At 34.4% G+C, this 17,369-nt stretch overlaps 1 protein-coding gene across 1 annotated transcript; it reads left to right on the top strand.

Annotated features, from left to right (window-relative positions):
• The first annotated feature begins 200 nt into the window (after nt 1-200).
• On the top strand, nt 201-17,056 carry LOC131516583 (COX assembly mitochondrial protein 2 homolog). The gene is made up of 4 exons (XM_058737819.1): nt 201-409; nt 532-569; nt 4,196-4,251; nt 16,946-17,056. Exons 1-4 carry the CDS (start codon nt 201-203, stop codon nt 17,054-17,056), a joined length of 414 nt encoding a protein of 137 aa, XP_058593802.1.
• The last annotated feature ends 313 nt before the right edge of the window (nt 17,057-17,369 follow it).

Raw genomic sequence — 17,369 nt, 5'->3', positions numbered from 1 at the left:
GGTATCTAGGATTGCCTAAAAATAGTAATAGTTGGCCTGTGGAGGGCATGAGAGACTTCGCCAATGCGAACCTGCCCAGCTCTGGTGCCCAGATCACCGCTTTTTGGATGGGGAGTCTTGGCTGGTGACTTTTACTTCAGCCCTCCCAGTGCGGCCACAACTGGCGTTGCTCTGCTGTGCTCCATCACGTTCTCCTAAAGATGCATCCCGACTTATCTCGACACTGGCCCACTGAAGAATACAATGTCTTCATTAACTGGCTTAGGGAGTGTCACAAAAATTATAGCATTTGGGAAATTTTTGGTCATTGCAATGATCCTGATCAGGAGAGGAGAAAATGCTTGAATAGTGAAGACACAGAAAAGAAGACCAAGAGCAGGGAGTATAACAATGCATGCAAAAAAGATGTGTGTTTTGTTTTGTTTTGTTGTAAGTGAACTCCACACCCAAAATGAGGCTGGAACATACCACCCTGAGATGCAGAGTCGCATACTCTTGGGACTGAGTCAACCAGGTGCCTCTGAAAAGGAGTTTTAATCCTGCAGAGGAATCTGAAAAACAAATTACAGGCATACCTTGGGAAAAAAATAGTGATAGTTGGCTTTGTTATGAATGCTATGATACCTCCAAAATTTAGTCTGGAGAATAAAAATATATCCACCCTGAGTGATCTAGTCACCTTTATATGTATTTGGAAAAACTTGGTAGGTAGTAACTTTTTTCCCCCAAATTCTAACTCAGAGAAATCCCTGCCTTTTTCCTATATACATATGGGACTCCTCCAGATCCCAGACATAGTAAAACAGACATTCTGGGACTTGATTTCTAACTTGAGTAACTAGAGGATTTGAATTCTGTAGAATAAAATACAAAAAAAGTCTTGCATCTGTATACGTTGTGCCTCACATTCCTTAAGTAACTTGATTTGATTCCAGTTGAGATTGTGGAGGGTTCAAACAGGGCTTTCATGTTTGCTTGTTTTTAACCGCAGAACACCCCTGTATTCTAAGAAATTTGACAAATGAGTGCAGGACAGCAAGTCAATGCAGACTGGACACTGTCTTTAGAAAACCTCTGTGCAGATCTGTCACCACCTTGGCTGCTCAAACATTCAAGCACTGTAGAAACAGTGAGGAACCTAAATGAAATGGTAAATAATTGTCCTGTCATCTGAGCATAGATACGTGTTTGGAATCAGTATGCTTCCTGTCTTAGTCTGGTGAGATTGCCGTAACAAATTACCATAGACCAGGTGGTTTAAACAACAACAAATTATTTTCCTACAGCCCTAGAGTCTGGAAAGTCAAAGAACAGGGTGCCAGCCTGGTCAGTTGGTGGTGCACGCTCTCTTCTTGGCTTGCAGACAGCCATCTTCTCATTGTGTTCTCACATGGGAGAGGAGAGATCTCTCTCTTTTCCTCTTCTTATAAGGCCACCAACCTCATCTGGTTATGACCTGGCCCTTAATTACCATCTAAAGATTCTCACTCTAAATGTAGTCATATTAGGGGCTGGGATTCAACATAAGAATTTCAGGGAACATAATTCAATCCAAAGCACTTCCCTTAACCAGTTTCAGTTGCAAAGACCATGTGGGATAAATGAATGAATATAGACTGAAAAACGGCAAGGCCAGAGTCCGTTTGAGAATTAGCAAAGTCACTTAAATTGAAATTGTGTGGTACCTTGAGCCATTGTTTTTGCAATATTACAGATCTGACAATGGCAGATATTGGAAAAATGTGACCTAGTAGATGTTCTTTGTTTGATACAAAATTGTTGAAATAAATCAACAGGTATTTTCCCCGATTTTAAGTAAGTTTTAATGTAATCTTCAAGTTACCCCTTCTGGGCGATTCTGAGCACCTGAAAATAGCCATGATATTTTTCCCATTATAATTTCCTCGTCCTACATGTGAGTGTGCCCCAATCCCTTTCTTCAACATGCTGATTGCTGCCCTTAATGCTGCTATACTATAGCACTAATATGATGCTCACTTCAGTTAGAAGCTCTCTGCATATCTTGCTTTCATTTCCTGTTCTATTTGCTATAAACATAGTTATTTCCATTCTGTTGCTTTCAGTCACATATGGCATTTTGAAACAGTTAAATAAAGAGATTATCAATATTAGATCTATCTCAGCTGTAAAACCTACATTTATAGAGAAATATGATCTATTCAATTTCATTTCTGAAAGCCCAGCATCCAAGCGATGGTCATAAATTCACATGATTACCCTAAGCATTAGATTTTGCATTTGGATCACTATTTAACTGGAAAAAGAAATCAAACATTCATGCAAGCAAGGAAGCAGCTCTCTATTAATGACATGTGCAAGGAAACTGAAAAATATAAATGATTCTGACCAAGATCATCAATAAAACTTGACACTCAAACAAAATGACTCTATAGTATCTCCTTTGGGGACAGAGAGCATGAGAAGAATATTAATATTTTGCCAAATTCAACATTTTTCAGGAAATCACTTTCTGTGTTACGAATTTGTCAGGAAAATTGTAAAATAGTAAAAATGATATATACTATTATCTGTAAAAATGCAAAGTACATATTGACTAATATTTAATTGAAGACTTCCTGAAAGAGCTTCAATAACATCAATTATTTTAAGCACAATATTATTATAATCAAGTCCGATTCAGAGCCTAAGGAATGATGTACGCAAAACAGTCACTTTAACAAATAAAACTTTTTAAAAAATCATAATCTTAATGGTTGCAGATTATAAACAAGTTCATTTAGAACATTCCTGCAGTGAAAAGGAATGATGCTTGCAGATCTGAAAAAATACATATGACAAATTAACATGGCATTTACTTTTTGTTATGATCTGGAAAGAATTCTGAAAATTATTATTTCACTGAAAAACAAATGCATTTGTTTTTCTTCCTTCAGCCCCTCTCCTGAAAATAATAGTCCAACTTAAACATGAAAGGAAAAGGGAATCACCAAAGGGAGTTCCTTTCCTGACACTCCAACTTCTCCATGGTTGTTCTGATAGTATATCCCTTAAGAATGTTTGGGGACTAAGACATATAGATGTTATAATTGAAAACCAAACAGGGGCTAATGTCCACCACGGGGGAGATAATTAGAAAAATCATGTATTGGGCTACTGTTGTGAATGATAATCAAGTAGAGCTCTATCATTTGATTACAAGCCTCATTCAGTAGAGCCCACGTGTTCTTGGGCATGAAGTGATTAAGCAATAAGCATGCTGAGCTCCTGCTGGGGGGTAGAGGGATGGCAGAGATAGGAGGGATGGCAAGGAGTTGTTTATTAGCATAGCAAGGGAGTGTCACGCTGCTGAACAGTAGACAAGAGAACCAAACTGAAGAACAGTGTTCAGAGAAACTCAGAAAGGACACCATGATGTTGCATAGTCATTGCTGGTATGAAGCAGTAAAATGGGAAGCCCGTATTTTACAGATCATTTTCTTGCCATTGGAAATAATAGATTTGATAAAGACTGATCTTTGAGGTAGCGTGAGCATAAGTTATGGTTATCGTAACTAGTAGGTGTGCCATTTTCAAATGCATGCCCACTCCACTAATAAATGAGAAACTCCTTGATTGCGGTCTTGGCACTGTTAAAATGTTGCCTGATAAATTCTGATCTACCAGGTTTGAGAGCCTCAGGCACATGTAAACATAAACACCTTTGAAAAATCAGCACTATCTTCTCTGAAGCAAAAACAGATATCTGAGCAGAACACTGAGGGATAAGAGTAACCTGGGATGCATAAAATAAAGTCCAGAGCAGACCCAACAAAAGCAGAACATTTTGTTGGCTCCACCCTTAAGCGGGCCAAAATTGATATTAAAATCCACTATATATTCTTTATAGCGCATTTAAATGTTGACAAAATTTCTGGCTCATGGATCTGAATCGAAGGAACATCTTGAAGAATTTGTTTCTGGTTTTTTTTTTTCCAAATGGAAACTCTCTCATAATTTATTTAAGGACTTTCACAAGATTCCTTTGGTATGAGTTAAGAAGAAAATAAAAGACTAGAAAATCTTTGGCCAAATCTCACTTAGTATACAACAAAGATCTCTTTGATATTTATTCCAGCATATTACAAATCTTAGTCTAATATCTGAATTTTTATCTAATCATCCATAGGATAATTTATTTTTATTTCCTCATTTCCTCCATTTCATCTTTTTATAGGATGTCCTTTTGGTGTGGGTGAAGCGTGGTCCATACAGTGTAATGTCATCTATGCGGTAAGTGCGTTTGGTTCTTAACGTTTTACAACATACTATCAAGTAAGAAAGCTATAGCTAAGAATCTTTCACATTTACATATGTTCGTCTTCAGAAACCTCACGTTTAAACTCCCTAACTATCAATTATTAAATTAGGGGGACAAATACATTCTTCGTGGCCTGCAGGAATTTTATGAATAAATATAATGAAAATGTAAGGCAACCTAACACTATGCAAATCATTTGGCCTTTAATAATAATAAAACATGGGACATATTCAAGAATATGAAACTTCCTAAAGCCGTGTGCTGTATGGAAACATGTAAGAAAGTGTTTTTACTTTCAGGGAACAAGACAGTGGGGTAATTCTGAAAAATGTCTGGTAATTCTGATTGCACAGATCTTCAGAAAATCTTTCATATTTCCTATGAATGAATGTGTTCCAGTAGGGTTAACTGTACATTAAATCCTGTATCTCACATTAGAGATTAAAGGATATAATTCTCTAAATTGTAGTTATTCAAGTTATATGTGTTTGAAAAGCTACTGTTTGTCATTTTATATGTTATACATATTTAGAATACTGCCATAGCCAACATTCATAACACAAGTATAAAATCACATGAAATAATGACAATAAAAAGAGATGTATACTCAATTATGTTTTTAATGATTAAGGTTTAGATATTTTTTCCATGACCCTTTTTCTTTTCTGAAGCTAGATTTAAATTTTAAGTCTCACCTTTCGGCTCTAAAGACCCTAACAGGAACGCTCAAGAAATATTTTTTAAAAAGAGAACTAGAATATATGACATCACTTTGTATCTGTCATATTTAGTGTTATAAATTTTAAACTATATCTCTTGGATTCATTTTTGGCTACAAATGCATATTATAGTTGAAGAATGCCTTACAAAATAATAGGTATGTTCAAAGATAGGAAAGAGCCTTAGAATGTTCCTCTCTCCACTCAGAGATGACATGAACTCCATCTTCAGGCTGTAATCTACCGACCCAGTCATTGATGTCTAACAGACATAGTTTCCCACTTAATAACCCCTTAAACTTTATCTCTTTGACCCTCTGCTTTAATACCACACTTTCCAAACACTGCAGGATATCAAAAGAAAAATACAGAATTACTTGGCATGTTAAATTACTATTCCCAAAAAATGTCCTGTGGAATTTTTTGTGAGATAATCAATATATCTTTGAAAGCCTTAAACTTATAGAAATGCTGAATATATAATTTATTAAATTAAGTTTCTCTACAAAATTTTCCCAATAGTTGCATCAAATTAGTTCTTGAATTTTCACTACCAGTACGGTAACCTGTATTAGTCAGGGTTCTCCAGAGAAATAGAATGAATAGAGTGTGCGTACATATATAGAGTGAGATCTGTCTTAAGGAGTTGGTTCACAGAAGAGTAGGGAATAGTAAGTTCAAAACTTGTAAGGAAGTCCAGCAGGTTAGAAATTTCAGCAGGAATTGACTTGCAGTCTTGAGTCTGAAGACAATATGAATGCAAAATTCCTTCTTCTTCAGAGAACCTCAGTCTTTCTCTTAAGGCTTCAAATGATTGGATGAGGCCCACCCATATCCAGTAGATTAAAGAATAATCTACTTTATTTAAAGTCTACTGATTTCCATTCACAGCTGAACATTTTTTTTCATGGCAACACGTCTAGGCTGGTATTTGACCAAACAACTAGGCACCATAGCCTAGCCAAGTTGACATTTAAAGTTAACCTTCATACTAGCTAAGTCATCATACTAGCTAAGAAACTATGCTTTCTTCCCTTGTCTTCCTGAAAATCACACCAAAGCAACAAAGAAAAGGAACACCACCCTGTAACTTCAATTTTTTAGGGAAATTAGGAGGCAGCTATAATAAGCTGCCTTCATCTTACATGTGGGGGCTGCCAACAGAAGCTTAGATGGACACAAGCCATAAAGGAAGAAATCATAAGAAAGCAGAGAGTTCAAGAGGCCCTACCAGGGCAGTCCTCTGACTGCATCAACAAAGATGAGGGGCTCACTCAGAAGTGCAAAATCTACATCTCTTGAACAGGAGAGAACATGATCTCTGGACCAGATATGATAAAGAGAAACAAAAGTGGCGGGATGTTGTAGGAGTGCACAAAGACATACACAGAAGCCACATTGGTAGGAAGCAGTCTGTCTCTATGGCAGCAGGAGGAGAGCTTTTAAGTTGTGAAGGCTGGAATGCTGCCTAGGATCCTTTCAAGCTACTTTCATAAGAACCATCTACAAATATCTAGTTTAGGAAAATGTAACTTATTCAGTGATAGGTACTAAAAAAAGATATGGCACAGAATCAGTATATAAATACTGTAAAAATGTGGTAAAGATCACCAGATTAACCAACAGATTAAAAATACTCAGAATTCTTTCATCTTCCACTTCATATATTTGTAGGGCTCCCTCTCCATCTCACTCGGCAAAAGCTAGACTTGAGAAGAACCTGTGAAGCTCAAGATGATATCTCTTCCCATTACCTCTGACTTCTAAACCTTTCTGTCCCCTAGCCATCTTGCTTTTCCAAGAACATAGAAGGCATAGTCATCCCTCAAAGACTTTTCTTGTTCTTTCCTCTGCCTGGCATATTCTCCCCAAGACAGCAATATCACTCACTCCCTTATCCCCTTCAAATTTTAATCAACTGTCACCTTCCAAGGGTGATTGTCACAGGTCACATTATTTAAAATTGTGACAAACGCATCAACATTCCTTATTCCTCCACTCTGAGTGGTATTTCCCTGCATAATACAAGTCACAACCTGATACAGTATTTTCACAAAACTTTTATTTTATTCTGTATTATCTACTGCTATATCCTCAGTGCCTGCTACAGTGTAGGAATTCAAAATACATTTTTTTAAAAATAAATTAGTGAATATACACTCTTCAGACAAATGTTTCCACAGAACAGATAAAGGGTATGCCCAAGCCTATTCTTAAAAATTTAAAAAAAAAAAAAACAAAACTGAATTCTTCACTTCCATGAAGGAAATTCAAAAAGAACAAATTTAAGAATGTAGGACAGAAAGAGGGGGACAAGGAAAATATGCAATAAGATTACTGGGTGCAGACAGGCACAGGAAGAAAAAAATAAACACATATAGAAAAATGAAATTTGAAATTTGATGAAAGAGACACCTCAGAAAATCCAATAAAGAACATATGAAATAGAAACAAGCAAAGCAAGCAAAAAAGTAATAGAAAATAACTGTGTATACAGATTAAAATAAACAAAATGTGGCATATCCATATAGTGAAATGCCACCGACTCATAATAAAGGAAAAAACCATACTCAAAATACAGATGAAAGAAGCCAGATATAAGGCCTACATATTGTATGATTCCATTTCTGTGAAATCTGGAAAAGGTAAAACTATAGTAACAGCGACATGGATCAGAGATTGCCTAAGGCTAAGGGTGGGGGCAAGAATTGACTGCACCCAACATGAGAGAGGTTTTGGGGGTCATCAAAGCGTTCTAAAATTTGACTGTAATGGTTATTGTACAACTATATACATTTGCCAAAACCCACAGGACTCTATGCTTACACTAAAAAAAATCCCAATGATTCTTTTTGGTTTTGCTATTGATTAAGGATTAGAGAGAAAATAATGTATTAAGAAGACAGGCAAATAATACCTAATATACATATAATTAAACTTCTCTAAGAACAAGGTTCAAATAACATTTAAATACATAAAATCAAGAAAACTTTTCTGAAAGAAATTTATTCTGGTTTATTTATTAACTTATTAATTAAAGAATATCATTTACTATATATCAGGCACAGTATTAAACATTTTTAAAATGATAACTTAATATCATAACAACCTTCTTTGGCAAATCCAATTATTTTCCCTGTTATACAGATGAGGAGACTTAAATACAGAGAAGTTAAATAATTTTATCAAGTTTCAGCTAATAAGTAGCAATGCCCTTTGTACTTACATATTAATAGCCACATTATTTGGCAAAGCAAACTGAGTAGGATGCTCATCGCCAGACATATGTTAGTAAAATTACTAGAGTTTAACTATAAGTAGCCAAGGGAAAATAACCAGATATCTAGAAGGGTAAAAAATGAGGCTGGCTACAGAAAAAGTCAATGCCAGAAGACAGTGGAAAACATTATAAAATAAAAAGATAACAAAAACAAAAAAGAAAGGCCATTTATAAATTTTATAATAAGTGCAGGTGTCATGAAGTCATTAAAATTTGAAAATGAACAGATTCAGAAAATACTGTTCACATGAGCTCCTCTTAAAACTAAAACAATTGAGCAAAATGATAAAAGGGCAATTTAGACTAAAAGGCTAGGTGGTGATTAGGGTTCTTCAGAGAAACGGAAGCCATACGATGTTTGTGTGGAGAGACAGAGAGACAGAGAGATTGTAAGACTTTGATTCTTGTGATTTTGGAGGCTGGTGAGTCCAAAATCTGCAGGGTAGTTAGATAGGCTGAAGACCCAAGAGAGCCAGTATTCCAATTCAAGTCCTAAGGCAGTCTGCCTTAGAGCTAAGAAGGGCCGATGATCCAGATGAAATCTTAAGGTAGTCCTCTTCTTTGGAAGAGGCAAATGTTTTTGTTGTATTTTTCAACAGATTCAATGATTGAATGAGATCAACACACATAGTACAGAACAATCTACTTTACTCCTAGTCCACTGATTTAAATGTTAATTTCACCCAAAACATTGTCACAGAAACATCCAGAATGATGTTCGATGAGGTATCTGGACAGGCCAAAGCCCAGTCAAGTTTATACATAAAATTAACCATCACAGGTGGTAGAGACAATATTCTCTAATAAAAATGCAACAAAATTAGAAATTAACATAATAAGTAAATGTATGTATCTACAAATCTGGAAATAGAAAAAAATCTCTCTTAACTCAAACACAAACAAACAAAATTGCAAAACGTCCAAAAAAAAAAAAATAGTCCATATTTGAACATTTGGAATTTAGATAATCGGTGCTCAGAGAAAAATGCACAGCCTTTAATACTTAAACTGGTTAAAAAGAAAAAAAAAAAACAAAGTAAGGAACTGATTCAGTTAGAAGTACAGAAATAAATTGAAAGCAAGCATAAAGAAAAAAATAGCAATAAAAGTAGTATTTAGTGAGATAAAAATATGCAAACAACAAAAACAATTTTAAAAAACCCTAAAACTGCTACTTGGAAGAAAAAATAAGCAATAGAACATACAAACCGCTTGTTAATAAAAATTGATTAGAATAAAGCATATAGGACCCCCGAGTGGCTCAGTCAGTTAAGCATCCTACTCTTGGTTTCAGCTCAGGTCGTGATCTCACCGTTCTTCAGTTCGAGCCCCACATTGGGCTCCACCCTGAGAACATGGAGCCTGCTGGGGATTCTCTCTTCCTCTCTCTCTTCTCTTCTCCTGCTCATCTTCTCTCTCTCTCTCAAAATAAATAAATACACTTAAGATTTTTTAAAAAAGAAGAAGAAAGCATATAATTGGAAGTTATTATGAAGAAAAATTCATAGAAATAGAGGAAATTGGATGACTAATAAAAGTGCTATTTCAATAATATAAAAATAAATTTGAAACCTGGATAACTGATATTTTTTCCTAAGAAAAACAATTTGTCAAACTTATATTCAAACTTTGGAAATCAGAAAAGGTTAATTTCCATAAAACAATTGAGAGAAAAATAGTCAAAGATTAAAGGGCTTCACAGGAGAATTCCAACATGTATTTAACAATCAGCCCATTGAAATGCTATTAAACGGCTCCAGGCATAAAAAAGAAAGCAAGCTTATAAAAAGAATATGACATTGATACTAAAGCCTTAAGACTTTGAAAACAAACTGTAGAATAATCTCACATAAATATTAATACAAAAATAGTAAATAAAATGCTGAAAAAGAAAATACAGCAAAATTAAAAGATAATTGTACCATGACTCAGTTTTGTTACATAAACGTAATGATGATTCAACATTAGGAATTCTATTAATATAAGTAGTATAAATCACCAATATCCATGATAAAAAACATTTGAAAGAATTTAGCAACCACCCCTAATAAACATTTAGTTGAATTATATGGAAGGGTATTTTTGTAGGTGAAAAAATAAATCAAATATTGTTCAGCCTAATAATACTAAGTGAAACAGAAGCCAATGAATTCATAATAAAAAGAAATCTATCTCAGCTCACAAGCCAATGAATTCAGTTAGAGTAAGAAACTGTAGGTAAAACATTTTGGAAGGGGGTTGTAAAATTACTACTATTTGCTAAGATATGATTGCTTACCTGCAGAACCAAAGAGAATGAACTAGAAAATTATTACAAAACATTCAGCAAGCTAAAGGGATATTAAATTAATATTCAGAAACCAATAGCTTTCATATATGCAAATAACATCCAGTTAGGTAATACAAGGAAAGAAAAAAAAAACCCATTTACAATACCAAGGTTAAATAGGGAAGAACAGCAATAATAAAGATGAAAAAAATCTCTTTTAAGAAAGCTTTAAAGCAGCTTTGAAGGACAGGACTAGACATGAACAAATGTAACAGCATACTGTATCATTCAATAGGAATACTCAATATCATAAAGACTTTACTTCTCTGTAAGTTACTCTATAAATGTGATACAATCTAAATAAACAGTGCTAATTATGCAAACTATAAAAACTAATCATAATTATAACCAAACATAATGTTTAAGTAGAAAAATAAAAGTCCCCGGCAAAACTCTGGAAAAGAATAAGGTAAACAGCAAGGAGGACCCTCCTTATGACATAAAAATGTGTTTATAATGTTGTATAATAAAGATTAGTAAAGTTTCAACATTAAAACAGTGAGGTGTTGGTTCATAAACAAGCAGAGCAATGGCCCAGAATAAAACATTCCAAAGTCCATATAAATATATATATATAAATATATATAAAATATATATATATATATATATATATATATATATATATATATATATATATATATAAATTTGAAAGAGGATAAAGTTAGCCTATCAAATCAGTGGGGAAAAGATGAATTATTCAAAAATGGCATTAGAATTACTAGAGATAAGTAAGCTATATCCATACCTCACACCAGACACCAAGATAAATTCCAAAAATAGCAAATATTTAAAAAGTACATAAATGTGTCAGAAGAAAACAGGAATAATAACTTCATAAAACTGGAGAGACAAAAGCCTTTCTCAGTTTAACTCAAAATCCAGAAGTCATTAAAGAAAAGATAGATTTAACTACACAAACATAAAGAAAGACTGCAAGGCCAAAGAAAAAATATTATAACTATAGTCAAAGGGCAAATAAAAAGTGAAGACACAATATTTTTCAAAATCAGTTAAAATATCTCAATATATAAATTCCACAAATATTAGTATTAAAGAGTATCAATAAGAAAAAGAACAATAATCCAATGGATCTTTGGTAAAGGGATATGATCATACAGTTCATAGGAAGGCAAATACTTTTTTTCTAATGTTTATTTTGCAAGAGAAAGAGAGAGATAACACAAGTAGGGAAGGCATAGCAAGAGAGAGAAGGAGAGAGGACGAGAAAGTGAGAGAGAGAGAAATTCCCAAGCAGGCACCACACTGTCAGCACAGAGCCCAAGGAGGGACTCAATCTCATGAGCCATGAGATCATGACTTGAGCCAAAATCAGGAGTCAGATGCTTAACCAACTGAGCCAACCAGGTGCCCCAGCAAATGTTCTTTAAAATATTAAAAGTAAAGCATAAACTCAATGAGAATAAAAGGATACACATGAATGACACAGAAATGTCATTTTTTTAACCTATCAATTTGGAAAGAAATGATAATATTCCATTATATGCTATAGGTCAGACTGTGTGGGAAGCCAATTTCATATATTTCTAGAGTAAATACATATTTACAGCTTTTATGATGAACAATTTGGTAATATCTATGAAAATTTTAAATGCATATATATTTTGACCCAGTAATTTCACTTCTGGGAAGTTTTCCACGAATATATTTGTGTTTTAAAGAATGTAAGCAATATATTACTAATTACATTTAAAAAGTTTTCTTAAAAAGCAAATGTTCATCAATAGGGAGCTGTTTAAACTATGGTGCATCCATATAATGCGATACTATGCAACTATAAAAAAAATGAGAAAGCAAAAAAAAAAAATGAGAAAGCACTTAATGTGTGCATATAGATTTATTGTTAAGTGAAACATCAGGGTGTACAATAGCATGTGTAGAAAACAGGGAAATAAAAATACATATTCATATTTGTTTAAGTATAAAGAAACTGCTAATACTGGCTCTCTGTGGGACAGAGGTGATAGGGACAAGGAGAAGAGAAAGACTTTTTTGATAACTTATATTTAATATGTTTTATAATTTGGGGCCTCAAAATATTATCTAGTAAAATAATTAAATTTTTTAAAATATATTATAAATTCTAATGCTTAATATTGCATGACTATCTCTGAAACTTATCTTTCAGTTAAATATTTATGATAGATTTAGAATCGTTGTCTTCATTCTATGTTTAAGTATTCAGTCAACCGTTCCAATTCTGTTTATTTTTGCATCATTCTCATCTAGTTTAAAACTATAGACATCTCATATTACACAGTTGCCCAATGTTTTATAGGTAGCATAAAGCATGAAATTTGAGTTCATATTGATTAAGAGATTTTGGGGAATGTTTTAACATAGTAAAAAAAAATTAAAACTTCAATAGAAGCATATCTATGTTTTAATGTAGAAATACGCTATTTAAGTCATGGATTTTATAGCCCTCCCATCCTTCCCCTCACTCCCAAATAAACAAGAAAACAATAGCACATAATATTGGAAACTAATGGGAAAGTCTCTTCAAATGAAGCCCTTCTCTTCTTTCCACCACCATAACCATACACACCCACTTGGAAATGGATTCATAGGATTAGAGCAATCCAAGAAAACTATACTTACATTTGATGTTTTCCCAGACAGCGAACCAAAATTAAAATGTTGCCATGCTGTCCAAAAACATTTGTTGAAACTTGTATGTTTGATATGTGGAAAATGTTTATAGTTTTGACACCCTGTAGAAATTAGGACAGGATGTATCTTCAAGATCAGCAGTCACTGAAAGGCTAGCATTCATCAACTCCAGTGGCAGTTAATCAGTACATGCTGCCTCAGCATCAATGGAAGGACCAAATATGGCCCAATGGATAGGCCCTGAAACTCCAAGAAGAAAAAGAGGCAGCTAGGCCAAAACTTCTATTCATCTCACTGTCTTGTACTCCCTAGAGTAGACCAGCCACCAACCAAGTACAACCAATTGATTCAGGTCAACACAATGTGGGCCAGAGGAATTACCTAGCCAAGCCCTACCCAAATTTCTGATCCCTCACATTTTGAGATATAATAAAGAGTTTTCTATTTTAAGACACTAAATTCGGAGGTGTTTGTTACGTAGCAATATATAATAGGAACAATCAGACAGGAAAAACTATTAACTGATGGTATAATTTGGCATATTTTTTTAAACGAAAAATGTTTCATTTGATTTTCCATCTTCAAACAAGCAAAAAACCCTTTCCTAACAAAGTACTCTTTAACTAAGGTCAATTATCATCTCCCTATGAGTGTGTTGTCACTATTCAACCTCCATGCAATTAGGGTACTATGTCTCATATTAAGTAAATACTACATTTTCATAATGCAAAGTAAACTAGAAATTTCAAAAATTAAGAAATTATTTCCCCAATATTTGAGTAGATATTCATATAACGATAATATCAAAGATTCACCATGATGATATTTTATTAGATATCAACCACCTCAAAATAATAATTTTTTGATTATTTTAGTCCTTTTTCATTTTTCAACCCATAAATCCAGTATTTCTAAAAGTGAAGATTTGACAGGTCTCTGACGGCCTGACAAGCCTCCTTTAATAACTCCTTCTTGGGAGGAACAGCACTGCCGACATGGGTCTGCGTAGAGAAGGCCTGTTTAATATTAGCTTTCCATCAGTCCAGTTGTGTGACTGAGACTCTGAGCTACATTGCTTTAGGCCTGCTGGCAAGAGAAAACCTGTTTAATTACCTGCCCCAGCTGTACTTACTAAGTGGAATGATTATTAAATCTGTCTCTCTATTTCACAGTTTCAGTATACAATTCAAATCTGTGCCAAAAGGAATGGGGGACACAGATTCTGTAGGAGTAGGCAGGATTAAAACCCTCATCGCGACAGGTGTCTTAAGAGTATTGTTGCCTAGGGCTCAGCCGACCCTCTGTCCTCTAATATAAAAATGGAAGGTTCTTAGATGCTCTGCCAACTTTGAAACTGAATATAACCTCTCATCATTTACCCACATTATTGTCCAGTTCACGTTCAAAGGCAGATAATAATAATTCTTGGCCTTTTTCTACTTTTTTTACCTGCCGAAGGATAATTTGAGCCCTTTACTCTTAAGTCCTAAGACATGATAAAACCACAAACTTGTATTGTTCTCATTTGCAAATTCCCATCATCTGTTTCTCAGAGTTCATTGCTCTCCTACCATTTGTGACAGAGGGAACAAACACCCACCCTTAGAGCAAACTAAGTGACCTGCTTCCATTGTAATTCCTGCTATGTTGAAAAATCATGTAAGGTTTGACTCTACCCCATAATATATCCGTGTTCAGAATTTACAAAAATAATGGTTAAATCATTAAAATGTTTATTAAAATAGGGCCTCCAAGAAAATGAAATGTGTTTATTTTGTAGTCTAACCTATAACTTTAAAGAGCCTCTGCACACTTTGCAGAGGTAAGCACCAAACTTTGGGAGTGTATACTAATTTGTACTCACGCTTTTCTAAAAACAGCTCTTCATTCATAAAATCCTTTTGTTGTCTAATCTTGTAACTTATCTTTCTTTCTTTGGTATTTACTTTGCTTTATAAATCAGTGGCAAATTAAATCTCATTTTTTGTCTGTAAACTTTAAGATAGTTTTTGCTAAATTCTGCAACCAGAAAGTAAACTAGCTTTTGCACTAACTCCACTTGTGTCATTGATGATGTATCTAAGTGCCAGTTTAAATAATACAGTCTCCCTTTTAGTGTTTCACAGTTAGAATTCATTTCTGTTTTGCAATTTTGTTTGGAATTTTAAATCAGGGTGTTGTTAGTGCCATGATTTAACAACGTGTAGGTTAAATGAATACAGTAGGCCATGAGAATTGGTCAGAGGAATACTGTATTTCCCTCTTGTTATTTATGGTAGACAGAAATTTGGTGTGACAAAAAGTATCAAATATGAATGCAAATCATACAAATAAAGAGTTTATCGATAAGCATTTATGGAATTAGTAAGGGAAAAACGGCACCCTTTTCTCACTCCATCAAACCATAACATTTTTGGTATAAATAATGCATTGTCATTTGGGGTATCTATGCATCCTGTATGACCAGCCATGTCTTCTTGAGTAAGTCACAGAGATGATATCAATATCAAATAAAATTCAACAAGTTAAGCATCTCTTTATGCTCATTCTTTACGAGGATTACACCAATAATTTTGCCCAGCTGTATGAAATGTCACAGAGCCTCGTGTAATCTTTGAGATCCAAATCATGGACATGAGGAATAATGTGGTGGAGGAAAAACACTCTCAACTTTCCATTCTGAGTCCAATCTGAGTTTGACTCTTAACCCTGCAACTCATTTTTTATGTTATCTGAGACTCATCATTTTTTTTCCTTTTTAACTTACTTATTTTTTTCCTTTTTTTGTATGAGTGTCTGTGAGAAATAAAAATGCCTGGTTCTCCTGATCATAGGATGGTCATTTTTGTTTGCCAGTCTGTCAGCACCTTTTGAGGTTTTGGGGGGGAGGAAGGGTCTTGTTGTTTACTTGTCTTTTAGTAAGGTATAATTGACATACAACATTATATTTGTTTCAGGTGTACAACATACTGATTCGATCTTTGTATATATTGCAAAATGATCACCATGATAAATCTAGTTAACCTTGAGTTACAATTTTTTTTCCCTTGTGACGAGAATTTCTAAGATCTACTCTCTCAGCAGCTTTCAAATACGTAATGTGATATTATTAACTATGGTCACCATATTGTACATTATATCCCCACAAATTATTTATTTTATAACTGGAAGTTTTTACCTTTTCATTTCACTCTTCTTGATATCAGTTTTTCAGCTGCAAAATAAAGGCTTTGTTCTAACATGACCATTCGAAAGTTCTCTTCCAAGTTTGAAATTCAAAAGTTACTAAGTTTATTGTGTTATTGGATGGTTGTGAGTGTTAAATTACTGAATTATTTTAATATATGCAGTTTTAGCACAGGGTCTGGCACAGAGTGATCTAGTACAAAGTGAGTGTTCAAAATGTTTTCCTGTGGCCAAGCTTAGCCTGTCTTATGCTATGTAACTTCACATTCACATTAGAACAGATTAGCATCACCTCAAGTTCCATCATGATTCACTAGTCAACATCAGTATTTGGTTCTCCTTTCCCCCTGGGCATCCTGAAGGTTACATTTATCAGGTTTCTGTGTAAATTGTAAGTTGGATGAGAACGCATGACTCGTTCTGATCAAAGAAATGTAAGCAGAAAAAAAGTGTGTTACTCCTTGGCTGCGGTGAGAAATGCCTATGTACATTTCTTCTGACTATCCCTCCTCTGCTGCTAGGATATGACTCCATCGCTACAGGTACAAAATGGTGGCACTGTGGCAGCCTGGTCCCTGAGTGTTTGTATGGAGCAGATGTCCCTGACAGACTACACGGGATATATACCATGAGCAAGAATAAACCTGCTGTTAATCAACACAAAGTTTTTGTTCTTTTTCTGCAGCATAACAGCCTATCCTGAGTAACATCCTTCATGCCATTAAAATGAATTTACACAGTTTCCGAGCGGTATATTTAGCTGTGCCTTCCTCAGTGCCATTCAGATACAGTTATTTATTTCCTTCCCCTCAACTTCATAATTAAACCACAAACCAATTTGGTTAATAATTAATATCTTTATCCTGTGGGGGAGGAAAAAATAAATTTCCCTTTACTTTTCTAAGTTCTTGGTTGGGATTTGCCCCCCTCCCCACTGTGATAACA

This window comes from Neofelis nebulosa, chromosome 1 (genome assembly GCF_028018385.1).
Source record: "Neofelis nebulosa isolate mNeoNeb1 chromosome 1, mNeoNeb1.pri, whole genome shotgun sequence".
NCBI lineage: Eukaryota > Metazoa > Chordata > Mammalia > Carnivora > Felidae > Neofelis > Neofelis nebulosa.
The sequence above is the reverse complement of the archived record's forward strand: the minus strand, read 5'-3'. Positions and strand labels throughout refer to the sequence as shown.

Excerpts from the sequence above, each read along its gene's own strand:
- LOC131516583 (XM_058737819.1), top strand. The coding sequence starts at position 201 with ATGCATCCCGACTTATCTCGACACTGGCCCACTGAAGAATACAATGTC. Across the intron at positions 410-531 it reads AATGCATGCAAAAAAGATGT|TTTTAATCCTGCAGAGGAAT; the intron begins GTGTTTTGTTTT and ends TCTGAAAAGGAG. Across the intron at positions 570-4,195 it reads ATCTGAAAAACAAATTACAG|GATGTCCTTTTGGTGTGGGT; the intron begins GCATACCTTGGG and ends ATCTTTTTATAG.